At 38.4% G+C, this 27536-nt stretch overlaps 3 protein-coding genes across 4 annotated transcripts in view; 2 read left to right on the forward strand and 1 right to left on the reverse strand.

The window, feature by feature from the left end:
• The first annotated feature begins 1212 nt into the window (after positions 1-1212).
• Positions 1213-8297, forward strand: LOC141797356 (caspase a-like). Its single transcript, XM_074678668.1, has 8 exons — positions 1213-1346; positions 3775-4059; positions 4671-4759; positions 4889-5065; positions 5154-5388; positions 5480-5635; positions 5731-5840; positions 6029-8297. The coding sequence occupies exons 1-8, from the start codon at positions 1340-1342 to the stop codon at positions 6131-6133; spliced, it is 1164 nt and encodes a 387-aa protein (XP_074534769.1). The 5' UTR covers positions 1213-1339; the 3' UTR covers positions 6134-8297.
• Positions 8298-9636: 1339 nt separating this feature from the next.
• LOC141798383 (caspase recruitment domain-containing protein 18-like) lies at positions 9637-11945 on the forward strand. Of its 2 annotated transcripts, XR_012599150.1 has the most exons (4): positions 9637-9762; positions 11022-11297; positions 11660-11692; positions 11808-11940. XR_012599150.1 is itself a non-coding variant. In XM_074680297.1 (3 exons), exons 1-3 carry the CDS (start codon positions 9756-9758, stop codon positions 11885-11887), a joined length of 363 nt encoding a protein of 120 aa, XP_074536398.1. In that variant the 5' UTR covers positions 9637-9755; the 3' UTR covers positions 11888-11945. The 2 variants fall into 2 exon arrangements, 1 of the variants encoding a protein (XP_074536398.1); XM_074680297.1 differs by lacking the exon at positions 11660-11692 and having other exon boundaries at positions 11808-11945.
• A 2604-nt stretch (positions 11946-14549) lies between these two features.
• Positions 14550-27536, reverse strand: part of LOC141797660 (syntaxin-1A-like) — a 70251-nt gene continuing 57264 nt past the window's right edge. The window contains exons 7-10 of the mRNA XM_074679257.1: positions 21095-21168; positions 20879-21013; positions 18957-19067; positions 14550-15387 (exon numbers count right to left, since the gene is read on the reverse strand). Coding sequence (XP_074535358.1) covers positions 15310-15387; positions 18957-19067; positions 20879-21013; positions 21095-21168 — 398 coding nt within the window. The 3' untranslated portion in view covers positions 14550-15309. The remainder of the gene's footprint in view (positions 15388-18956; positions 19068-20878; positions 21014-21094; positions 21169-27536) is intronic.

Raw genomic sequence — 27536 nt, forward strand, 5'->3', positions numbered from 1 at the left:
CAACATAGATGGTGGTTATTGTCCCAGTGATGAGATCCATAGTCATCTTACAAGAGGCAGAATTGAGGGACAATTCAGCCGACTGGCTAGAGCAGCCTGTCCATTGGACATGTTGGCAACACCCCAAATTATGCCACATGATAAAGACTTGTAATCTCAGTGCCTTCAAAGCAAATAAGTAAGTTGTAAAAAAATGAACCCTTTATATGAATAGAGAAATGAAGATGGGCACTTTAATAAGGGTTTCAACTGGCATTGCTTTGGCTTCTGGCATCAGCCTCAAGTGGTCACTCAAGGTAATTTTAACACTTCAGCATCAGCTTACTGGTTGGATTTTGCTACGAGTGATACATTTTACTGTTTAAAGAGAGTGGGATGACATTTTTTTCAAAAAATAAAATACCCAAACATCAAAGAAGTAAGAGACACCACTTTGTTGGCTGCTAAAATTGACAAAATAGAAAGTTTCTCATAGGTGCTTTAAGCTGACTCTTGCTTCCATAAAAGATGACACCATAAAGATGGATTCTCTAGATATTTGAAATCCAGCATTATAGAAATCAAGACAATTTTGAGCTTGTGTTTATTCTGACGAAACAGAAAAGAAAGGAAAGATTTAACCTGCCGAAAAGTTAATATGTTAGATCGCACTACACTTAGGGGTATTGCATAGGTCAACATGCCATTTTACCTCAAACATTATGAAATATCTGGCACACTTTATTTAATTTCTGTCAAAATTTGTGTAACTGTTTGTGCCATAGCAGTTTAAATTAAATTGATAAACTCAAAAGCACTTTCTTAACTATAGATTTGTTCAGTCATCTGAGTCAAGATTTAAAGCATGAAAAAAAGTCATTTGTATATTTATAAGTGGCTAAAGCTTTTTCAAATTTGGTGTGACACTTTTATTTTTAATATGTCGAGTAAAACTCCTCTTTTCCTAACTTCAGGAGAGATGATCTGACTGAGAAAAGCGAGTATTCAAAAACCATCAATGAGGTTATCAATTAAGTTAACAACCTGGAATTTATGACATGTTTATGCATACCTTAAATATTTCACAAGGCTTTACTTTGTGCCTCAAAAGAGGTGAGGACGCACAGTAAAAAGAGCAGTACGCTGCACAATCTAACTCTTTGAGCCACACCCACAGCTGTCATCTATCTGTTGAGTACCCAGTCCTCTTATCGTAAAGCAGGAAACACCAACATTTATCTCAACCAGTGCGCATTACGCACGACACCTGGACGCACCCAAGGCTGCTGGAAGCTGAAGACCCCTCACTTACAACTCACAGACTGCAATTTGATCAGAACTGTAAAACAAGCTTTGAGAAATGGCAGGTAAGTTTGCCTGTTCGTGATTTGAATCCTGTTTGCGAGTAAAGACCAAATAAGTCACTGTTTGCAGCGGGCGGCCAGCCTTCAAATGTAGGTCACCAAAAACCTAATTTATCGTGCATTACAGTACAGTATGCATATGTGGGTAAGTAGAGAGCCAAGAATAACTCATTTTAGCTTTGTCTGAACGACGAACTCCGTGTAAAGAAATGTTTACCAAGTCAGCGTTTTCACTTAAGCGCCACGCATTTTAGTTTCACTTTGGTGGCGCAGGAGCCCGCCTTTCTCTGCCCTGCTGTCCAGCTTGCATAATGTTAAAGACAAAGCATTAACAACACGATGGAGCTGACTTTTTCTTCTTCTATTCCCAATAAACCATGCTTGGAAAAGGGGGGTTTAGAATCAATATCAAAAGACCTTCATTGGCTTAAATACGCTGTACAGGCTGTCATTAAGTTGATGAGTTATGAAGCTTCGTTTAACTTCATCTAGTGAAGACTGAACGTATTTTCCTGGAGTAAAAAAAAAACAAAAAACATTTTCAATGTCACTAACATCATGTGTTGGTTGCAAATCGTAAAAGACACGTATAGGATATGTCTTTAGTTTTAAGAGGTTGCAGGGCGTAGGCCTATTTGTGAGTAGATTTCCCCCCAGGCTCTGGGAGAGTGGAGACAAGCACAGGCTAAACCTTCACCTCGCATCAGGCAGGAAACAAGCCTCTTTATTTATCTCATACTTAACTTTGACTTTGGACACTGTACAATCCGGTGTTTACATAAATGTCGTTACACTTCCTGTGTAAGTCCTACTTCTGTAGTCATTGCTTGCAGCCATACATCACTCAAACTTTCTCAAACTGTTCAACATGAACTAACCAACAATGGCCTACATGTATCTGCACTGCATGGCTGTTGTATTATGTCTAAGTATTTCAGTAAAGTTATCCAGTAACAGCAAGTAATATGCATAAACATGATAAATTATACAGATGTCAAGCCCATTGACTCTGAAATATGTATAATGTAGCAGCATGACTGACATCTTACCTGTTAATCTAACCAAAACACTGATTTAATGTACCAATTTAACTTTCATTCAGTTTTTGAGTTGGTCCAATCTGCTTTAATTAAGAATTAGGACTGTCTGATTAGTACTGTAGCCCGTCCACTAGGGGGAGCTCTAAAAGTTTTGGCTTCACTCTGCTATGTTATGTTTAAGCTGTCACTCTGCTATGTTATGTTTAAGCTGCACCATCCAGCTGGGAGAAATGAAGCTAACGTGGAGGTGCTAAAAACTGCAGTTCCTCAAGCGTCTTTTTGAGGCTGGTTTTGTAAATACTGAAAACATCATTCACACCCAACCTCATTTTAAAAATGACTGGAGTGCAACTTCCTGCTGAGAAAAAAGATGTTCGAAGGACATCCTTTCACAGTCATTTTTGGACGTCTCATTTTGGTCTCCTGAAGGTGCAGACTGTTCATTTATAAAGTCCAAAGTACATGTGTATAAAAGCTACTCAAAAAAACATGCCAGGTCTCAAACAAGTTTCCAAAGCCAAGTCCCAATCAACTGAATTGTTGCTGCTGATGCCATTGTTGATTGATTCTTATTGTTTCTGTACTAATTCTAGTTTCTGTACATAACTGTAGTCCATTTACAGAAGGTGGCAAACTGTTACAGTTCATTTTTCTAGAGCCTCATTTGGTTTTCTAAGCAGCAGATGCTAACTGTAAATAAATACAAAGGTGTTATACATTTCCACTTTAAATTGGTTGTTGAGTCTAAAGAAGCTACAGGAAAATCAATCTGTACAGGACAAAAAAAATCACAATTTTGGATAGGAAAAATCGGAAATGTAAACAAACGATCCAAATATTGCTTTTGTTCGAAACTAATGTTTGAAATTAGACGTCCAAAAATGATGTTGGAATGACGTCCTTTGAACATCTCTTTGTGCAGTGGGCTCATTCACTCCTGCTTAGATGACCACTTGACACCCAAAAAGCTGACGTTCAAAACTGCATATTGATGTCCAAGAGGGGTGATGGTTAGACGTCCAAATAGCGGATCTAAATTAAATGTTGTGTTGACGCCCAGAATTGGTCTTGCACCAACAGAAACCATACAGACTTGATCTGCATGTCCATCAGACGTTTAATGTTTAGTGGGGAGCTAATTTTTCTGAAAGCGCTCACTGTTTGTAGGATGAATGTTCTTAGATCACTATTGGGACCAGTTCACCCAGGGAAAACCTAGCTGACACAGCGTACAGGTTAACAGGGAAAAAGTTATATTACGCCACTGAATCAAAATGGTAGTTCTTGGATAGTAAAGAAAAATAAATCTTTCTGATCTTTAACTAGTTGACACGCAAGGCATGCTGTTGCTTTCACTCTTGACCCTTTTTGCTTTCTGTTTCTTCATCTAGATAAGGAGCTTGGCCGTGTAAGAAGCAGTTTTGTGGAGAAAGTTTCTAAAGCAGTTATCAAGCAGCTCCTGGATGACCTTTTGGATGATGAAGTCATCAATGACGGGGAGAAGGACTCAATACTTGAAGAGAACAGCACCAAAGCAGACAAGGCACGAGCTCTGATCGACACAGTGAAGAAGAAAGGAGACAAAGCCAGCCGTACAATGATCACTCGCCTTCAGAGCAGAGACAAAACTCTTCACTCTGAACTGGGTCTGTCTTGTGGTCAACCTGCTCAACCAGGTGAAGTTACCTTGGTCTAATTTTAGTTCAGAAATTTTACCAACATCATTACTCTTTATGCTCAATGATTCCCTTATCGGTTCTTTACATTAAGCCAGAGCTGCCAGGCCTTACGACAACTAGCCTGCCGCAGCTATCTAAGATTAACAGTTAGATAACAGTTTCCCAAGAAAACTCTGATTCAGGATTTTCAGCTTGAAGTTTTACCTAAGAACTGAACACACAAACAAGATTCCTTTTCGGCACATTCAACATGGAATACATCTCTTTGCCAAAGAAGATACAAACAAAATAGCATTAGCCTGATACTAACATATATGGAAAAGTGCATTAATATGCCATTGGTTAGTATGCATTGGTATAACTTTAGTTATACTGACCAATTTCATGTTCATTTACTTATAAACTCAATTAAATGTTGACACATAAGCTACATCTTATACAGAGAGAATTTGCAAAAGGAATTGATGAGGGAATCTGTAAAGAATCAGATCGATAAGCAGAATCGATAAAGGCATCTATATCAATATAATCTTATCAATACCCATCACTATTTGTTTCCAAGAAGAAGAGAAGTATATCATCTTCAACAAAAGTTTCTTTTCTTTTAGAGCCAAAACCCCAGCAGGAGCAGCAGTGGTCGACAAAGCTGCTTCCCTGCTCTGATGACTTTTGGAGTCAAAAACAGGATGATGATAGTGTAAGACATTCATGGAAGATGTTTCAAACCAACACATTATCTTATCTGATGGATTTTCTCACTCATTTACCAAAAGCGACCTCTGGAACATTTTTTATTCAACATTTTTCCTTTGATTCTTTTTTACAGATTTACCCTGTGACCAAAGAAGCCATCAGGAGCCGTGTGGCTCTGCTGATCACTAATATTATATTTACTAATCCCGAACATAACAGACGTGGAGCATTGAAAGACGAGGAGAACATGGAGAAACAGCTGGAGTCTCTTGGATACGAGGTGGTGAAACATTCAAATCTCACAGGAAAGGTACGAGAGACAGGCGGAAACATATTTAGATGTATTGTTGACTTGTTGATGTAGTTGTTCAGACGCTAACATTTTTGTTTCCTCACAGGCTATAGATAATGCCATCATTGAGTTCTCTAAACATCCAAAACTGAAAGGAACAGACAGTGTGGTGGTGGTCATCATGTCTCATGGGCAGCTAGGAGCTGTCCTTGGTGTTGACCATACGGAGGAGAAACCAGACAGATTTCCCATTGACAACATCTACACACACCTGGGCCCAGAGAGATGCCCCGAACTGCTGAACAAACCAAAGGTCATCATCATCCAGGCCTGCAGAGGAGGTGATTCATATTTGTCCTGAAAATCAACAAAAAAGTCATGTAGGAGACTGTTATGTTGTTTTGCATTAAAAGTACATCACTTGTGTTTCAGGGGAGAAAGGATCAGTGCTGGTTTGCGATGATGGACCCTCTTTGGCCTGTGATGACATCAGCAGCCAGTCTGCCAGTAATGCAGACATAGAGGACGATACTCTTCGATATGTACACAAAGAAAAAGACTTCATTTCTCTCCTCTCCAGCACTCCCGGTCAGTGAGTGTAAATAATTATTATCTTAATTGGTTTTAACAGTATGTCGTTTGATTAAACCTTTGTTTGTTTGTTTTTTTTTAAAAATCTGCAGATACTAAGTCATACCGACATACGGATGAAGGATCCTTTTTAATCCAGTATTTGGGTGAGGTGTTTAACACCTTTGCACGTACGGACCACATCGAGGAACTTTTTAGGAAGGTGAGTTCTGTAAGCCCTGTGTTTTATGATTCAAGACATGCATGTGCAAAAGGACACAGACTACTAAGAGTCATAGCAATGATCCAATGCAGAGAGATGAAATTGAGGCACAGTATACAATAAAGATAATGCTCTTGTTTTCAGTCTTTGAGCGTCTTGATTTAACTCTGTTTGTATTCACTTTACAGACCATGCAGCGCTTTGAAAAGTTTGCTGTTCAGTATAGAAGACAGATGCCAACCAAAGACAGATGCACTCTGACAAGGCTCTTCTTCTTTTTTCCCGGCCAGTGAGATGCTTGATGTGTGTGCAGAATTTTATCGGATTCTTGTTTGAAAATTTTAAACATGCATTCCTGCAAAACCAAAGACTGTATATAGAGTGGACAGTGTTGCTCCGCCATTTATCATTGTATGTTTTTGAAGCCAGAATACCCCTGTCACAGGCGCCACCATTGGCAGCAATTGCAGCCAGAGTCTGCGCAGTGAAGACGATGAGGGATTCTGGGAGAATCTGAGTGGAGTTGGGTGACAAAAATAATATATTTTTTTTTATTTCGAGAGTCTAATCACTTCTTGACTCTACCTCCTGACATATTTTACAATCCCCGAAAAAAATCCACGAGAACAGCAGCTTTCAATCATTGTTAAATGTTAATTAAAGCCTCATTTTTAACCTCGTATAACTAATGAAAACGAAACTTTTCAGAAAAAAGAGGACTTGAATACAAGACAGCCAAATGATATCTTCAAATCACCACAACAATCGAATATGAGAAACCTTTCTATGGGGAGTATTAATTTTTTAAAGTTTGACCACAGCCCATCTGGAATGGCTGGAAAGCCTGATTTTTTAACCTATACTGCAGCCAGCCACCAGGGAGAGCAGTTTTTGTTGAGACCTCACTTTGAGCCAAGCACAGTCTATGTGCAAAACTCTATCATTTCAATTCTTTGTAATATTAATGGAATATAAAAAAAGCCTCATGTATTTTCTTTTGAGCTTTTCTTGTAGTTTTGTATCAATACTATGCCAACTGTTTTCTGCCCTATGTGAAATATTATGCCCCCTTTTTTACACTTTACAGTCAGAGTTTCAGATCCTTGGGAAAAAGGTTTATTTAGTTGTTTGTTATTTGCTGCCAATACTCAAATCTCTTTTCTGAAACAAAACAATAACCTACACCACCTGTTCTTTCTGCATAACTGTCCTGTCTCAGAATATTCTTGATCTTAACCCTTATTAGCCCATTTAAAATAAATATAAAACCCTCTACTAGAAATCTGGGTAATGTGACAACCCCTCCTGCTCCTCCTCCTCTTCCTCTCTCTGGCTATTTTCCAAACCACATACTTCACTATTAATACCTACTATTTTGGCTGAAATTCAGTATGTAGTATGTAGTTTGCCAAAATTTGCAAAATCTGCAGTATGCTAAAAATCCCCGGATGCCCTGCTCATCCAGGAAATTTTCTCAGTATGCATCGGACCATCTACCTGGCACACTGTTTACCACAATGCACAGCGCTAACACTGTTGCTCAATCCAGGTGGCAGTTTTTGGCAAAATACTGTCATCTACTGAAATGAGTTGGCATTATAATTACAACACAACACTAATGTGAGATGGCCAGTGAGACAGAAGTGAAGTGATGCGAAAGAAACACCAGTAAATCTCATCACTTCCGTTTTTTTAAAGAGATGTTTACTTCTCCAAATTCATTAGTCAATAAAAAACACTAATTTACTTTTTAAACCAACATACCATTAAACCACTGTAAAGAAGTGTAAAAATATATCAGCTGTAAAAATAAATATCCCTTTCAGATTTATTTTCAGTAAACTATTTAACTTTTGGTGTAAGATCAGAAGTCAAGTATGATGATTCTGTCTGATATGATTAACAAATTTACTAAAATGCTGAGATCTGCCCATAGATTTTTTTTTTTTTTTTACATTTATAATAAAGCTAAAGCAGTAGATAGTATGTAGTGCCTACACCATGCTCTCTGTTGCAGCCTCTGGGAAGTGGGGGAGTGTAGAGCTGGGAGGGGCCTTTACCTGAGAGAGGTGAACTGTCAAAAGACAAAAATGCCTTTGGGTGGTCTCAGCAGGGCCTGTGAGGCCAACCCAGCCATCACCTTTCTGGGTTTGATTTTCCTACACCATCTACCACATACACATTCACACATGCACACTTGCTCACCATATTGAATTAAACTCATATACGCTTCATGTACATCTGATTATTTTGCTTTTTTGCAGTTGATGATTTTTTGTTTATGGCTTTTGTTGTGTGCTGTTTCCCTTTTAGTTGTCTGCCCCTGGCAGACACTTAACACTGACCATCATGTCACTAAGCTATTCTCTGATCCTGTTTCCTGCAGCAAAATATTCCAAAAATGACACCTATGTTCTCCTTTATTAAATGTCTTAAAGAATTAATAAACAGTTTTATTCCCCATGTTAAGACTGTCATCTTTTTCCCATGACACTTTTTCCCAATTAATCATCTTCACATTTCAACAATTTCTCTGGAAATGCAAATCCAGATGATTAACTCAAATCAGCTGTCAGTCCTGGACCTACTGCATTCTAGGTTTTCACTTCATTGTTTAACATTCAATACTTATATCATTCACAGTGTTGAAAACAAATGAGATGCAAATACGTGATTGGCATTTTTTTATGTATTATTATTATTATTATTATTTTGTGGTTACAAAACAGACTGAAATTAAAATACCAGCCTCAGCAAGTGATGCCAAACTGTACCAGTGGCTGTGCCTGTTTTGTGTGAATAGGATTTGTTAATACGGATGGGGGCTTTATTCGAGCCTGTCTCACTGTTATGGTCAAATGTTGATCTTTTACTGTACTTATTTGTTTTAATGTTTTATGTAAATTTGTTAGAAATATTATTTTTCAATATTTCTTCAAATTTCTAATCTAATATTCCTATTCTATTCGTATTCTATTTTTATTGCTATAGCAATTGCATTTTTTTCTGTGAGCTGCTGTGGCAAGAAAAAAATCCCTATGGGGAATCAATAAAAGAATATTCTATTCTATTCTATTCTATTCTATTCTATTCTATTCTATTCTGTTCTATTCTCGCGCTGCGAGAATAGAATAGAATACAAACAGAGTTTCAGACATTGAATAGAAACAGAGTTTCAGAGATTGCAGAGGTGTGCTCACTGAATACCGTCATGTTTTGAAATCTGGACAAAAATGTATTTCTGAATGTGTTTACACAGACTTTTGTTTACCTCATTAATTATATTATTAAGGGTGTTTTTTTTCTATTCAACATGCACAAGCACAATTTTGACAACCTCATGGCCACAGATCAGTGATAGTCTTGCGCACCCCCTGAACTTACAGGCTGGGAACCACTGGTTTAGAGAACTTAACACAAGCTTTGCATAGGAACCTAGGGGCAACCTAAAACCACCACCAAAAGTAACCTTCTGGGAACATAATTGTATCTTAAAGCTTAACGTAATCAAAACGTTCTGGGAACTAAAAAAATGTTGGTAGGGTAGCTCTGCCCCTGAACACATCTCAAATCAAACAATTAAAATCCAGATGAGTACCAATAATGATCACTTACAGTAAGCACACCTTTACTGATGCTTCAACTCAATGGCCTAGCCATGAGTGAGCCAGGGTACGCAACTAAAAGCAGCGTTATGAAACAGGCATGGTATGACACAAGAGGAACTGAAACCCAACACCTGCAGTGTAACTACATCGGTTGCATCCCGCTATCACTATAATGCTTCACGTTTGCAGGAAGTGCTCACTTTGAAGGAGACTCCCAAAGCTTTACGCGCCTGCTTTTACGCACAGACAGGGGTTTGAAAATTAATCTCAATTGGTTGGAATTTTTTCCCCAAAAAAATCCCGAGTGATGGCAGGTAAGGTGGCTTTTTATGTCTAACTTGGCAAACAACCAAAATGATTATAATAAAGTAAGATTATACAAGTCGATTTGAGAGTCGCAAGAAAGAGACAATCTCAACGAGTGAGAGTGAGAGACGGTCAGGGATAGATGTGGTAATAATTGACAGAAGGAGCTTTAATTTTCCCTTCTTTGATCAGTGCTTTTCTTTTGTAACCTTGTGTAATCTTCAATTGAGAGCTGGGTTAGGCTAGAGGCTTTAAAAAGAGAAGAACAAAACTGAAGGTGCTCTGGGTCAAGTGGAAAAAACGAAAGTAGACAAAGGTCAAGTTCACTCATGGTGTTTTCGCATTTCGCATGTAGTTCTAGGAAACATAGGCTAGGTATTGGCAGAAAAGTAACGAAGTGGCAAGCCTGTGGAAAGAAGACAAGTGTTAACTAATCAGCATGACTAAAAATTTGCTCAAAGTTTCCTCCACACACAGCAGCTTATTCTCACTATTCTGCAAGTGAAGTGAACATTATATTTAATCTGCTTCAAAATGATCCAGATTTGAAAATCCCATTTTTTGCTATCCACAATCAGGTTATCCATCTTGGTTTTATGCCAGTTTTTCACAGCAACACTGAATTGGATCACCTTGATCCAGATACACAGTTTTCAAGATCACCAAATCCAGGATACCAGTGCTCTCAATGGTACAACCTTTCTCAATGTGGGCTACAAACTCTGTAAAGAACAACTAATGAATCTACATTCCTTTCCCGGGCGTAATGCTTTGACTTTGACTCAGACATTAAGGACAAGAAAAAAATGGTGGACAGTATGCATTAAATGATATACTTAGCATCAATGAAGCTATTTTCACCCTATATTAGAAAGTGATTTCCAAATACATTAATGGTTGCACCATAAGTACTTAGGTTGTGAGGAAAACACTGACGTTTTTTTTTTCTTGCATAAGGTAGGAAATTCAGCTGCTAAAACACAAAAAGGATTAGCTTAAGGAAGAACACACACACACTTGAACTTTGCTTTCAACAGAAGTTTCGTAATTAGCTGTATAACCATAAAAGTGTCAATGCCTTCAATTCTTATCGCAACTCAGGCATTGTAATAACATCAACTTAAGTCAAAATCAGTCCTGTGTAAATTTCTAACCTCCCAAAGATGAAATGCTTTTTGTATAATTTACTGATCTAGAGAGTTTTTGGAGGGATCATGTCTCCCTTTACCTCAATTTAAAAGGTGTCCTTTCATATTCTTTACTCCAGCAAAAGTGCTTGATCAAGTCAGGTGCAACTTTGTGGAAAATGTGGGTCAAGTGGTTATCAAACAACTCCTAGATGACCTCCAGAAGGATAGAGTCCTGAACAAAGGGGAGGCAGAATCCATAATCGAGAAACACCCAGAGAGAGCTGACAGGGCACGCAACCTTATTGACAGTGTGATGGGGAAAGGAGATGCAGCCAGCCGGGCGATGATCAATCGTCTTCAAGAGAGAGATCTTGCACTGTCCACTCAACTGGGTCTTCAAAAGGAGCTGGCTGGTGAGTGACGTATTTTATACATCCACATGTTTAAATGAGGAGGTGGACTGTCCCTAAACCAAGGAGAATTTTATCCTGTTTCTGATGAAATACTGTCAACAAATATGAAATGACTTCAGTCAACGGGAAATTGATTAATAAATACTGTTGTATTTCTAGCAGTAGGAAGGTTAAGGTGTATTTGTTTGAATTTATTGTTATGAAGAAAAATATCACATTCAGTCTATCATGAATGTGTGTGTGTGTGTGTGTGTGTGTGTGTGTGTGTGTGTGTGTGTGTGTGTGTGTGTGTGTGTGTGTGTGTGTGTGTGTGTGTGTGTGTGTGTGTGTGTGTGTGTGTGTGTGTGTGTGTGTGATTATAGCCCTTGATGATATGGATCAGCGATAAATTCCTGGTAGGTTGTGATCCTTTCTCTGTAAGGTTTTTATGTACACTAAAAATGATCAGTGTGTTGTAATACATAATTTTCAGCAGTATCCTCACTTTTGTGTTGATTTAGTTGTTTTCAGCCTCTGTGTCTCAAGAGGAGCAGCACTTCTGTCTCTCTTCTCCAGTCTCTCTGCTGAAGCACCATGGACAGACAGAGTAACACGTCTACCATACATTGTAATGCATTTTTGTGGCCATTCTTGATCATTTAATACGTGTTTTTTACAATAAAAACATATTTTTGAGGCCCTTTACATGAAGAGTTTTTTTGGTGGTTACAAAACAGCAAGTGACGCCAAACTGTACCAGTGGCTGTGCCAGTTTTGTGTGAATAGGATTTTGTCAATACTGATGGGGGCTTGACTTGGCTGCTCCCACAATGTATGAAGTGGCTGTGAATAAATGGGGGGCAGCATTTCACTTAACTGTGCACAGCACGGACCTGTGCATCAGCCTCAAGTGGTCACTTAAGGTACTTTTAACACTTCAGCATTAGTTTACTAGGTGGATTTTGCTGTGAGTGATACATTTTACTGTTTAAAGAGAGTGGGATGACATTTTTGGAATAAAAACATCAAAGAAGTAAGAGACACCACTTTGTTGGCTGCTAAAATTGAAAAAATAGAAAGTTCCTTACAGGTGCTTTAAGCAGACTCTTGCTTCCATGAAAGATGACACCATGGAGATGGATGCTCTGGATATTTGAAATCTGGCAGTATAGAAATCAAGCCAATTTAAAACTCATGTTTATTTTTATGAAACAGAAAGGGAAGTAAAGATTTAACTTGCTGAAAAGTTAATTTGTTAGATTGTGCTACACTTTGGGGTATTGCATTGGTCAACATATCCATGCCATTTTACCTCAAACATTATGAAATACCTGGCACACTTTATTTGATTTTTATCAAAACTCTTTTGATAGACACCTGAGGTGCCTCGTTCAAATCTAACTCGAGAACTCAAGAAAATCTGGTCTCTTCAAAGTGCACATAGCCCCCAGCTGCTTTTACCTACATGCCTGAAAGTTTTTCAACATAACTACCTTAAAGAGGCTGTGAGGAGTTTGAAAGAGATCTTTAAAAAGTTTCCCTTCTAGAAATATGCCTGATCATAATCCACACTTTAAAATTAGATTATCCGAACCAATATTGCTGGTTACAGGTTATTTTAAAATGCTACTTCTTAGCTTCCCGATCTCTGACCAGGACCGGATTGATTTACGGCATGTCTAGGTCACTATGACAACACTACGCCGGCTGACTAAGTTTAGAAGTGGGAAGAGATAAAATATGATCTGTGGTTTTCTCTGCTAAAAAAGATTTCTGTGTAGTGAGGGTGGACACAGGAACCTAACTGTCAGTCAGAAAAAGGACAGAAGTGCAGAAGAAAGATAAACGAGAGAGTGATACAGTCTGAGCTAAAGGCTAATTAGCATTTAACTCAGGCTGTATCACTCTTTGACACAGGGGCTAAACTGTTTGTGTTAATGTTCATTCCAACCCTGCAGCAGTTATTCTGCAGTGGTCTGTTCAAACTTGAGTCAATAAAATGAAGAGTGAGGTTGCGTTGGCTCTGCTTGGTAGATGACATAGCACGATGCCCGACATAGCTAACCAGGATTTACAACAGCAGAGGTTTGCCCCTTAATTCATTTATTTTAATTTCATTCATTTTTCTTAAACTGAGTGTTTTCTTTTTTTTCTTTATTGTATTAATTTTTTATTTATATTCTATAATTACTATTTTTATTTACTTTTTCCTCCTTCTCTGACACTTTTATGCAGATATGCATTTGCATCTGACTGCTTGTGTTGTGTGGTCTCTGTCTCAGCTGAGCTCAGCAGAGAAAGGACAGGCTGCTTTTACTATTGCAGCCCACACAAAATTGGAGAAAGGAGGGAATGATGAAAAAAAAGATTGCCAACAACCAAAATACCAATGGATATGAAAGGTTTAGTTAAGAGAATGAGACAATGAGTAAAATCTGACTTGATTTCCAACCATTTTCAGTTGTGGATGAAAACATTACTTTGATTTTTGTGTCACTTGGAACAGGTATTGGAACGGTTACTGTATGTCACTTCTGTTTTGTAAAAGTAGAAATGAACGTGTTACATTCAAAGTACGCTGAACTGTTTTAGTAAGATTCATAATAAAGCATTTGTGGCTCTAAATAACAAGTGACAAATGCAAAAGTTATCTTGAAACACAGTTCTCCACATGGAGAGATAAGACCCCTTTATCAGCTGACCACAACATTTCAGTTAAACACATCGATGAAACACCACACAACTATAACAGGAACTTTTCAGACAAACTTTACTTAAAAATGAAAAATAAAAATAATAATAGAAACAAAATTTAATTAAATAAATAAAGTTAAATTAAAAAAAAAAAAAAACAGCAACCTGAAACCAGAGTTATAAAACAGTGTCATCACATTACAACACAAAGGCAACAATTAGAGTAGGTGGCATAGTGACATAGTTGCTGTTTGTGGATGTCTGACGTGTTGCCAGAAAACTGATGAGTCTGTTGGAGGGCTACATGAGTTCATGCTTTTACCGACTCTTCATGTTCATGCATAAAAAAAATGAATTAATTAAGCTAAAGGTAGCATGACAGAAGAGTACACTCTGTTTAAAGCTTATAGAAAGACAAAAAACAACAAGAGTTTGTCATTCACAGACCTAAATAATCAATCCAACCAGACTAGACTCCATTAGAACATCATATTTGAACATACTGGCAGTGTTAGAGAGCTTTATATTGGTTTACACTTTTTACAAAACAAAGACACATGTGGCTGTAAAGCAGTCATGTTCCCATCTCATCACTCATTCACATTCAAACATGTGGCTACAAGTAAACATGTACTAATGCATGCACACACTCACACTCAACACTGGAGCAATGATAAGAAATGCTGCACAACTGGTAAGGCCTGATAAAGTGGTTAAGAACTGTGGCATTGTTGTCGTAAACTACAGGAAACTAGGGCGTGGTAAGTGTCATCACAAACCATAAAAAAATGATGTCTAATCCCCCTTCGCAGCAAGAAAAAACAAAACAAAACAGTACCTTTTACAGCAAACAAAATCATGCAGATCTTTTGAAAGGAGGTAGAGGACATGAGAGAGACAAAGTAAAGAGATAAAGTGAAGAATAAATGTAATTCATTAGATAACGTGGCTTTAATATCACAGCAGATTGGCGGCCTGTCACTTTGCCTGTACAACACAAAATAGACTTTACAGCAGAATAAGCTTCTTATTTGGAAGTTGGAATGTATTAGTATAGCGTTACATACCATTTAGCGTCTTTGTCATTCAAGAATCCACTTTTAGAAACATCATACCGTTGACGATACTCAACACTCAGATTAAACAGTTTGCAGCACCACACATTTACAACATAGCAACTCATGCGGAAACACCTCTGGCCCTGTACACCGTATGTAAATTGTGTGTTACAGTATGCGGTGCACTTTGTGCTAACATTTAATAGATTGCATCCATGAAAACAGGACACTGGGAATGTAAATCTGTTTTGTGTGTGTTTGTTAGAGTGACTGGTTGAGGTTTAGGCCAGCGTTCCCCCAACGATGGAAGCAACAACAACTCCCAGAATCACACAACATATAATAATCATGATTTTCTTCTGCAGTTATCCAAGGCAGCATGGGAAGCAGAGGAAAACACGTTACAGACGTGACAGTGTGGTACAATACTTTTATTGATAGCAAAAAAAATGCAGTTTGAAAAATAAGAAGCAAAACACAAAACAGTATGTGGAGTATTCTTATTTTGTGAAGGTTTTGAAACATTTCTAAAACCACTTTTTAGACCATAATTTTTGTTTCAAACAAAGTTCAACAATGAATTATGTAAGACGTCATGTAAAACTTAAAATTTGGTGGCAGTGGTTAACATAGCAGACAACAACACTGTCCACTTGTGGCCACCTCCTGACAAATGTTTAACTTCAATCAATACTCCTTTACTAATTAACCACAACATTATGACCACTGGCAGATGAAGGGAATATCAGTGTCTTATTACAAATACCCTGATACTGAGTTGTATAAGTGAACATTCTCCCAGGTAGATGACTGAATCAGGGCATCTCCAAAACATTAACTCTTTGGAGCCCTGAAGAGCCCTGGAGGCCAGAATGGATACAAACGTGCACCTCAGGGGAGACAAAGCAGTGGTCCCCTGAAGGGATGTACAGTTGTACAGTCTTATCTTCTTCACTGGTTGGTAAAAACTTAACCCTTTCCCTTACATCCGTTCCCAGGACTGTGGCAGATCTTGACCTATGAACTCCTATCCTCAGCTCCTTTCTGTATAATAAAACTCCTGGTGTCACTCTGAGACAAATATCACTTAGTTTCCCTAAAGATGCAAGACGCAAGCGTGTTAACCCCCACTCTCTGCTTTACAACCTTCAGTTCCTCTTCAAGATCACAACTTTCTGACAAGCAAATGTTATTTACATTTTTCCAAGAATGGGATTGCTTTATTATCTACTTTGCGCATACAAAAAGCAGAGAGTTATCTTTGACTTGTATGTGCAAATATAAAAAACACAAGATAACTCTACCTGAAATGTAGTATTTTGTGTTTTTATGTCATTGTACTGAGTTCTGTCCCATCATGTCACGAAACAGATGAAAGATCGTCATGTGATGACCCCATTATTTCATCATTTTCAGCAAGTTTGTGAAGTTCTCATGCTCAATCTTTTTTGTAAGCAGACAGATTTGTTGATTTCTACAACAGATAAAAATGCAGTGGTCTAAAAATGTGCACATATTTAGTGTTAATATTCAGCTTTGTTACTTTATATCTATTTTTTTAAGTATGTAAAAGCACAAGTCCTCCTTTTTAAAACTGTTGCTGCTACTAGCATGGTTCCAGATACCACAGCACATCTTCAGAGGTCCAGTGGAGTCCATGTCTGGCTGGCAATCATAATGTTATGGCTGATCAGTATATATAAAATATGAAAGTGTTCATGAGGTTATTCCTTGAATAGGTCTATTCATTTCACATGACAGTTTTGAATACATCCTCAAGTAATGACTGTTCAGGAATGTACTTTTGCTGGAGAGTGTGTGCTTCAAATCACATTTTTTATTTGACTCAACACGTTTCTTGTTTTGCTTCTTGTATGCAAAAACACATGCAGAGCACTTCAACAAGCTGAAGAACATGCACATCAACAAGTACAGAACAACAGAAAAGGACATATGTACAAGTCAGTTCCAAAAGACATTCAACTGGTTTGTTTAGAAAAAATATATACTTTTTAATGTTTTAATTTAAATACACAGTGTACAGTACTATTTCAGTGCAAGACCTGAGGAGACGGCTCTATGTGCTGCCAAAGGACTCATCTAAACCCTAACTGAGTCCAACTGATAGAGCAATTACGAGGACAGTCACACACACTGCTATACAACCTCCAATCAGGATCACCTTCTGGATGGGTGGAAACAGAAAGGAAAACAAAAATGTCAAAAATGTCAGATGACAAATCTATGTGAATGGGAATGTACAAAAAGGAAACAGTGGAGTAGAAGAGGGAAAGAAAGGTTGAGAGATAAAAAAAATATATATCAGATGTTGTCTGCCAGAAATGATATCCTGGATGATGGGAGTTGGGTACTAAAATCCTCCCTTAAATGCTATTACACTTTTAAACCAAGAGGTGGCAGAGTTGTTCCATGGTAGTTGAGGTCTCCATTGAGAGAAGGAAATCCGTTTCAGTTGGCCTAGGGTTAAACCTCTCAATGAACAGCAGCTCAGGTTTATTTCTGAATTTTTCACTAATGTCTTCAGTGATGTCATGAGCCTACTTCATGGACATCAAAGTGGATTTTACTTAACTTTTGATTTTTAAATGAGACAAAGTGAATTCAAAACACTCTTTTTAGTTTTTTTTGTTTTTTTTTTCAATAGATTTGTAGTTTTTGTGAAATCAACAGCAGCTTTTAGCTATTCATAATTGTTGGCAGCCAGTTAGCTTAGCATAGCACGAAGACCAGACCCAGAGATCTGCCAGACCTTGTTTATAACACGTGCATAAAGTCCCTGTGACATCACCTGTTTGTTTTTTTTGTTTTTTTAAACTGATGCTTTGAAGCTCAACAATAGCAGCACACAGCAGTCTCCATGTTGGTAATGCTGACTCACTCTAATGTTTAGCTGAACAAGACACCAACAAAGAAGTGGAGGTCATCTTTTGGTCTCCTGGCAAACAGCTACACCTGTCAGCCAACTCACCCATGCCCCTGATGATGTGTAACTCAAAGCCTTGATATCCATTCAACACCACATACTGTGTATGAACAAATAAATGATCAACAAAGAACTGAACCATGTTGATTTTTGCAGCCAGCCTCAAGTGGACACAAGAGGAACTGCAGTTTTCTGCACTTCCACAATGACTTCATTCTTCATTACCTGGGGCTTAATGTTGGTCTTAAGCTAGAAAAATCTAAACAATAATATCTCAACTTGAAAATTGAAACAGAATTTTTCTGTTTTGCTGAGATTTTGATGTTGTTGTATTCAGGGATGGGTACCTTTCACATTTGAAAGGATACGGTACCGATGCCTGGTACCTGGCAATCTGTACCGGTACTCCACGGTACCAAGTTTCTGTACTTTTGTGTGTTTATGTGGTAAAAAATGTCAATTTGTTTGATAATGAAATATAAAAAAATTTCAATTTAACAAATTTATTCTTTAATATATAACCTTGCAATGCTGTGTTCATGTCCAGCATGGGAAATCACCTACTCTTCCACTCCCTCATAGTCACAAGGATGCTTTAGGTACCTAAACATGGTACCTTTTGGTTTTACATGAATCGATACCCGGTACTTTTGACAGAATTCGGTCGGTAAAAGTACCTAATTGGGTACCCATCCCTTGTTTTATTAAGATGGTCAAAATTTGTATTTGTACTGCTTCTACAGCATATGAAAAATCAGTAACAGATATCTATTTAGAATGTTTGACAAGTCAAGTTTATATATATATATATATATATATATATATATATATGTGTGTGTGTGTGTGTGTTTTTATGTCTATCAGGACACGCATGCAAATTCATGAAAGGTGAGCATGCACACACACTACACCAGCAGTGCATACATGCATCACTATGCAAGCATATTTTTGCACATGCATCTTTTCTCAGTATATGTAACTCACCCTTCGGGCTTTACTCTGGTATTTAACCGCCTTCTTAGTGTCTGATACTGCCCTCTCCACATAGTCTACAGAGTGCTCCACATTGTACTCTATGCGGTCTATCATTTCCCCCTGGGAGAGGTCAGTTACAGAGGAGGTGGAGAAGACGAGAGATGGAGGAGGATGGGATACAGGTGGAGAAGAGGGGAAAGGAGAAAAAGAAGGGAGAGGTGAGTTAATTCATGAAGTGTACATCCTGTGTCTCACCCGTCGGCTGGTCTTTTTAAACTTTTTGCATTTTGGGATGGTCTCCTTGGCTTGATCCACATGCTCCTGGGCCTCCTGCACACTGCGCTCTATGTTGTTCACCAGGGCACCCTGCACAAAAAAATAGAGTCTTAAGCGTCTTTGCTTTTTGTTTTTTATGTATTTTCAACAGCAATATTTTCTTCTGTACCCAATAAAAAAAAAGATTTCAACCCATTTTACATAAAACTGAATACTAAAGTAAAACTATTGCATCAACTTCAGCTATAATTTAAACTAAAAAAAAAAGGAAAAGGAATTACAGGTGAATTACCTTCTTTTACTGAATGAGGAGTGCTCTTCTCTGTTCTCTAGAGCTTAGACACATTGTGATGATGACAGTGTTGTGATGTGGAAAAGAAAAAAAAAAAGGAAAGAGAAAGTGCATTCCAGAGAAAGGCAAAATTAACAAACAGACTTTAGTATCATGTTAAATGATTGCCACTCAGTTTTTAAAGAAAGGGTTAGCACTTTGAATTACTGGATTCAGGGCCCTCTGATTAATGCCTGACAAGACAACAAAAGAGTACACACACAAAACCACTGAAGAAGGAAAAGGCATCTTAATAAATATCACTCCCACACTGAAATTATAGGAAGAATTAATCTGTTTCGCTGGGTTGTCATTGGGATCCATATCACTTAGATGTCACTGTTTAGTTTCACATTCAACAATCATTTTGTTTACTTCAGATTCCCTTTTGCATAATTCAGTCTGAGTATCTGTGATGGGGAAACGGTTAATCTCAGAGGGGATTCAGCCCACACACACACACACACATATATATATATATATATATATATATATATATATATATATATATATATAAGGGGTAAAGGAAGCTTGCACACTTGTATGTATGTAGCTTTGAGGAGGCTGTAGGAACTCCATAGACCATCACAGATCATGGGTGTAATCGACAGAGTGTGCATAATTACAATTCTAACTCAAGTTAATTAAAACCTTTAACAACATTTAAACAATCTCAAATTTAGAAAGCCAATCCCTGTGTAATTTTTGTTATTTCATACTTGAGTGCTCTTGTAAAACTGCAAATTAGTGCAATGATGTTCAATTGCCAACTTGAAAGTCCCAGGTGTCAGATGCTCCTTTCAGCTCATGAACACAACTCGTGATAATAACGTAAAAAAAAAGGTTCAATGGCAGAAGTCCCAGCTACAGATTATCACCAAATTCCAATCAACTGATCCTTGAGCCAATAAAAATCTGTGTCCCAAATTATATCTGATTTCTCAGAGTTATTTTGCAAACAGACAAGCAGATGGAGTAGAAAACACAAACTCCTTCCAACTCTGTTGGCATAAACAGGCTGATATCTAAACTAATACACTCTGCAACTTGTTATGTTATTACAGGACAGGATTAAGAGAATAACAGCTTCTAGTGAAGCCACAGCTTCTGTAACATACTCCAGTGGTTATTGATTTTACTCTGTGAACACTGTGCTGCTGAACTTTGACATGAGTCATTTTTTAACTATCACAGGGAGAAAACTTTATAACCCTTCTTTTTATTGTTGTGTTGAATTTGAAACTTATGAGTAAATGTTGCCTGTACTTTGCCTGAACCCCAACCTACACATCTGTTGGTACAGGAAGAAGATCAGTGTTTTCACCTGGCTCTCCACCAGCATGGCCATGTCCATGAACATGTCATGTAGCTCTCTGATGCTGTTTTCCAGCTTGATGATCTCATTGTGCCGCGTCTCTATCTCATTCATAGCTTGCTCTGTGATGTTGTCCATAATGATCTGAGAAAGTAAAACAGATGAGAGAGCTACGTCAGAGGTGTATTTAGTTTGAAACACAGTTGAGTTAGTTGTCTTACTCACCCCCGAAGTAAAAATAGCCGGGTTGTCACTCTCCAACATGCTCTCCAGCTCGTCATTTGTTGTGTTTCTGCCGGCTGTAAAGGTAAACACACATAGGTATTTGCATCATCACATCATAGATTTACATGTTTATGATATTCTCACTGATCTTGAAAATAAAACATGAAAACCAGGCCCAGAAATTAAAAAGGTGTGGGTGCAATGTGATTAGACTAAAAGCTTATTCAGACCTACTCTTGAAAAAAAACTTCTTTTACATCTGTTGGAGGATTCATATCAACAAGAACTGTGAGCCACTGTTTCCACATGCTCATTTTCTCTCTATCCATCTGTCTACTGTCTATCCATATCTAGGGCCTGCAGTGAGCGTGACGTAAATCACTGAATGAAAACGCTGAGGTGGTGCATCTAATATAAGAGTCAGAAACAGACATGATGAAGTAAAAAAAGTTAACATGGAGAAATTCTTGCCTTTGGTTTACCAGTTCTGGATATTACTGAATGAACTGTGTGTGCCTTTCTCTAAATTTCAACAGATTTCTTAATTTCTCAGTTCATCCACCCTAAAATACTCAACTGGCTTCAGTTATTTAAACACTGACCTGTCCCAGCACTAAAAGCTCACAGAGCAAACACTACAGGGTAAACTTCGAGGTCTGCCCTACAGTTCAAACATTTGACAGTGACCACCCTTTAATGGACCATTCAGGAGATGCTTTCCCTTCATGATCCAGCAGTGTGATGGATCAACACAAGGCTTTGCAGTGGAGTACAGTTAGACATGTAAGCATCACCTCAGGCTTATATTCAAGATATTTTAGAAGAGGTGTTTCCTTTTCCTTGGAATAACTTTTACAGTGGACTTTGATCTGTTTTGAAGCCAGAGCTCTTCATAATGACCTCTTTTGTCCTGAGTATGACACAGCTGTCATTCACCTCTACTTGTTGCAGGATTAAAACCAGCACTTTGCAGGCTTTATATTCTTCAACAATAAATGTTACTTTTTTGCCTTTGTAAACAAAGCAAAAACTTCATATGGCAGATGGGTTGATAGATATGGAAATAAACCCAACCAGAACATATGGACAAGTGAGAGGATTCACTATACTCAGGGTTTAATTCCTAAAAGAGAGTGTGAGTTTGTTGAAAGCCCTTAAAGGTCCCATATTATGCTCCTTTTCTGCAGTTTAGTATGGATCATTGATGTCTTCATGAAATGGTAGTAACATGTTTTGGTCCAAAAAGCCAATAAATCAAGCACAGCAGCATTGTTTCCAGGCTCTTATAGCCCCTCTGTTAAGAACGCTCTGATTTAGTGGGCGTGACCTTCATATGTAAATGAGCCACCGCTAATATCGACCCGCTTTTCTACGTCACTGAGAGCGGCACCACAAGCTCCGGGTGCACAATGTTTAGAAAACAGTGAAGTTCGTTTAACCTAACATTACAGGCTGAAACAACAGACTAACCGCAGCTAAAGTTAGCATCCTGAAGCTAACACAGAGACAGGGGGACACTGAGGAAAAGCTCTTACATCTGCTCCACAGCACACAGCATTTAAAATACTCACATTTCCAGGGTCCGAGGTTAGTTGGTTGATGGTTGGTAATGTGCCTGAATTCAGGACAAGTACTGTCCAAAGTTGGAAAAGCAGTCGACCATGAAGTGACTAACACACACATGCACAGTTTTACTGAGTGTAGCTGGCACATTTCCTTGATAAATGAACTCTAGCCACATACTCTTGTTTTATTCTGAGATGAGAAGCCTGTTCATGGAACTATGTGGCTGTTTACAGCCAAAAACAAAGCAGTGATGGCAGCGGGGAGGGGAGTGAGCGGGGAGGGGGTTCAGAGGTATCTGCTCCAGTGGACCAATCAGGTCAGACTTGCTGCTGATTGGTCAAAAAAGGGAATCACTGATGGCTGCAAATCCCCGAAATCCAAACAGCTCGTTTTAGGTCAGGATTTTACATTCAAAAGCACTAAGTGCAGGTTTTGTCATTGAATATCACATTTTGTGGGCTGGGAGGAAATCCAAAGAACCACACATTTCACTAAAAGACTTAATAAAGTGATTTTTGCATAATATGGGACCTTTAAAGAGTATCAAAAAGCTAAAAGTTCTTGAAGTGCAGAATCTTACATCTTCAAGTCCAAAAGCCACACTACAAAAAACATCCAAGAAAATAATGTTCTTATTACGAGTGAAAAAAAAATGTCTTATTGGGGTCAATATGAGCCCTGTCTATCTATCTAGTCCTAAAAAAATCTTGTTTTTAAGATTAATTTTTCTATCACTCCAAGAAACTCAGGTGCCATTTTGTCTTTAAATAACTTGAAAAGACATTTCTCTGGACTTGTCAGGTGAATGTCAGGTGAATGTGGTTCATATTAGATCTAATAGAACATTATTTTTTAACAAAAACAAGACATAAATACTTGATTTGATTTCAGTTTTAACAGTGTAAACAGACTCAAAATCCAAATGATAACTCATTCATGTATTTCAATGCTTCATAGGAAGACAGGCCATACCTTAACACTGAGTCAAAATGTTGTTGTAATGTTCCTAGCCTAGCTGTTAGGACAAGTAAAACATGAGGCCTTCTGATCAGTTGATGTGCAGCTGTCTGTAGTCTAAGATATTAAAGAAAGTTTGTGGCTCACTTGTTCAGCACTGTACAACAGCTACAACAGCTCATCCTACTGCCCGTTCCTGCTGATGTTTTTTGCCCTTATGCATCTTTATTTCCCCCGACAGAGTTGTCCTATTTTATAATCATTCTCCTACTATGCTTCTTGGCTACACCTTCGATAATAATCTCACATATGAGCGCTGACTTTGCCCACAGAACTGCTCCTCTTGGGCTCTATTTCCGCTCCGCTGACACTGTGAGTCACAGTCAGCGTTATCTCCAAACTCTCCTTTGCACATTTTAAATCCTCTGTTGGACTAGATTCAGTAAAAACAAACTTTATCTTCAACATGAGGTCAGTTTGCGTCAACACAATCACAACCTGATTTATAGCAAAAGCCATGCTTTGATTCAGCTCATTTTATGCGGGCATAAAACGGTCCCAAAGGAAAACACAAAAACTTTTAAGGCAAGTAATATTTCAGAAAAGCATTTAAAAAGTGGACTTCTGAAATGAGCTGGAGTGAAATAAAATAATGTAAAACCCCAACAGCACAACCACAACTGTACGACATCACTTTATTTGCAGCCAAACTCAGCATGAATTACGGCGTGTCTAAGCCTCTACACAGGAGCCCAACTGTCAGACAGAAAAAGGACAGAAGAGCAGAAGAAAGATAAACAGGAGAGTCATGCAGACTGAGCAAAAGGCTGAAAGGGCTAAGTTGTTTGTGATCATGTTTATTCCAACCCACATGCAGCAGTTATTCTTCAGTGGTCTGTTCAAACTTTTGAGTCTATTAATAAAATACAGGGTGAAGTTAAGTTAGCTCTGCTTGGTAGCTGAACACTGGTACACAACCAGGAATCACGTGAATCCTGGTATGTCCTGCCAACGCTCATGTTAGTACCAACATTATTGCATTAACAATGCGGGCTGTCATTAGCAATATGTATGGACAGCCTCTAAACTACTGTATGAACTGGCAGTTTGCTTGCACCGGGCTGCTAGTGCTACATATAGCCGGCTACTGATGTATGGTACAAACTTGGGGTGTTTGCTTATTGTCACGTTTCAACGATCGCATTGCATTCTGTAAAAATTTGTTCCAAAACCCCTCACTTTTTTTTACAACGGTGTATGTGAGACTGCGGGCCAAAAGGTGGTGAGCCATATTGTCTTACAAGGCTTAACGAGACAGGGGAAAACAGCTAGCTGGCTAGGATAAGCTAACTTTTGCTTGTGGTATTATGTTAAAAATTTACATATAAGTCTTGTTAAGGCTTAAACAAGTTATTTTCCTCAACTCTTTCATAAAGCACAGTTCATTTTCAACTTTTTTACATGTAAATGAAATGGCTGGCTCGCTTAGTCAGATATTGGACCCCAGTAGCTACAGCTAGGAGATTTTAGCACCAACAACAAAACCTCTCGTCATGAGCTAATCAGTGAGTGTGTGTGTGTGTGTGTGTGTGTGTGTGTGTGTGTGTGTGTGTGTGTGTGTGTGTGTGTGTGTGTGTGTGTGTGTGTGTGTGTGTGTGTGTGTGTGTGTGTGTGTCTGTGTGTGTGTGTGTGTGTGTGTGTGTGCGTGTGCGCGTGTGTGTGTGTGTATTGTGTTTATACGTCTGATGAGGACTGTTTGCCTGGGGGCCTCAGTGGCAGAGCGGGTCGGTTGATGGTGAGTGATGATGGTTGGAAGTCAGAGCCAATGATTGCCTCCATGAACAGAATACTGATGAAGCTGCTTTCTACATATCTACCAGGGCATGAATCTGCGCCCCATGTGTGTGTATGTACTTTTGTTCATTTCTGTTCTCATAAACTGGGCATAACAGGTCTAATCCAGTGATCACATCAAAGTGATGAATTTCATTAAGCTGTGGTCAAGTGCTCCTGCTGTTTCATTACACTGCTTGAGAACCTGTTCATGCCGCGCAATGACATTTTACCATTTGATAAATGAGAGGATGAGGACAGCACACAAAGAGGAGCGGGAGACCACGTCCTTTATATTTCTCCAGACCTGTCTGATATTAAAATCCCTTCAACGTTAAGGCTAAAACTTCGTGTTGAAGGGGGACAGAGAAAGTGATGACGGACAGCAAGAAGAGAAGATGAGATAACTGCGAGGGGAAAAAACACAAAGGTGCTACCCTACCCTATTTATTTCACTTCCTACACACACACTCACACACACTCTTCATCGGCTTTTTTTAAGCTCTGACAGGCTCCGAGGGAGGCTCTTGTTTGTTACCATGGAGACCCAAACCCTGAGAAGCCTCGTATGAAGCCAAGGAGTTGCACTCCACACTCACATCAGTTATAGACTAAATCATTCATACTATGCTGCTACCAGTAACAGTGTTATTTCATTCCTTTTGTTATGTGACACACATGAAGTGAGACCCCCGGGGAGCAAGATCAAAACAAAGCAAACCACACGCACATAGAGAGGAAAAGAAGAGTGATCTTTTTCATGCCTAATTCATTTCTAGCAGCAGAGGAACAAGAGAAGCACGTAATCAGCACATGTACAGGTCAATCTGGTTGTTGTACCGGAGGAAAGTATTAGTGCACCTCTGTATTTTCCCTGGCATTGTGTTGAGCGAGTGTCCGCGGGGGAAATAAAACAAAATCAAATGTCAAAGAGGCCCTGCCATGTCAGTGACCAACACCCCCCAACCCTGCTGCGATCCTGCTGGTCTGCTCCGTCGCAAATGAATGTGTGGGGCGATAAAAGGAAAAACACAAAACAGACAATGCACTAACTTTAGATATGACTGTAGAGTTTAGAATTTATCAGTAATTTAAGAAACATCTGAATGGTGTGTTGTTGAAAATGTAATACACATTCACTGAAATCTTAATGATGGTATAGTTGTGATCCTCGTTATTCCCTAGCTAGAGAACAGACTATTAAAAAACCTTGTTAAAAACCATCACAAATTAGTTTCTGAAGTGAGATCATAACCCCCCAAAAATTACATCTACCATGTGAAAACAGATATTTCAAAACAGGCTGTAATATTTTCAGTTGCTTACAGAACAAGCCTCAAGGGGACACTCAAAGACCAACATTTTTTAACGGTCGCTGTTTGGGCTTGAGGAATAACTCAGAGTCTTCTCAAGTTGCTCTTAAATCCATAATATTTGTACACTTGAGGTTCTTGTGGCTCAATAAACAAGATAAATCATGTTCCTGTGTTGTGTTTATGTCTTCTTTCTCATTAAAATGAGGCCAAAAATTTTTCTGTTTCTACCTTGCAGTGTTGCCAAGAACACACGACCAAGTTTGCCAGCTTAAAATTCATCTTCAAAAATAACTATGAACTAACTATGAAGATAATCTTATTTATGTTCAGTTAGATATAGTATAGTTTTGAGAGATTTACAGTAAAATCTGGAGTAGGAGGTGTATGAGAGAGTTTGTTTTGAGGTTCCCCAGAGAGTAGGGATGGGAATTAATAAGATTTTGTCAATACTGATGCCCTTATTGATTCTGCTCATCGATCTGATTTCTTATCGATTCCCTTATCAATTCCTGTTGTGAATTTTCTTGGTGAAAAAAGTAGGTTTACAGGTTTTCTGTGTCAGCAACGTTTAATTGAGTTTATACTGTAAGTGAACTAAATGTAATTGGTCCCTGAGTCTGGATATTTCTGGGCATAATTATACAAAAACAGGTAAAAATTGCACACAATGTGACGTTGATGTACGTTGTAATTTATTAATAATTCAAGTAGGCCATCTAGTGTCTCAAAGTGGTTATAGCAATGGTTTAAGTTGTTTGGAAGCTTTCCGT

This window comes from Halichoeres trimaculatus, unplaced genomic scaffold (assembly GCF_033239565.1).
Source record: "Halichoeres trimaculatus isolate MK-OKI-2021-1 unplaced genomic scaffold, fHalTri1.1 fHalTri1_scaffold_9, whole genome shotgun sequence".
NCBI lineage: Eukaryota > Metazoa > Chordata > Actinopteri > Labriformes > Labridae > Halichoeres > Halichoeres trimaculatus.

What these genes read in the sequence shown, in the direction of transcription:
- LOC141797356 (XM_074678668.1), top strand. An exon ending in AAAAACAGGATGATGATAGT is followed by an intron (nt 4,760 to 4,888) that starts GTAAGACATTCA and finishes TCTTTTTTACAG; the next exon opens with ATTTACCCTGTGACCAAAGA. An exon ending in ATTCAAATCTCACAGGAAAG is followed by an intron (nt 5,066 to 5,153) that starts GTACGAGAGACA and finishes GTTTCCTCACAG; the next exon opens with GCTATAGATAATGCCATCAT.
- LOC141798383 (XM_074680297.1), top strand. An exon ending in TCTTCAAAAGGAGCTGGCTG is followed by an intron (nt 11,298 to 11,807) that starts GTGAGTGACGTA and finishes AGTTGTTTTCAG; the next exon opens with CCTCTGTGTCTCAAGAGGAG.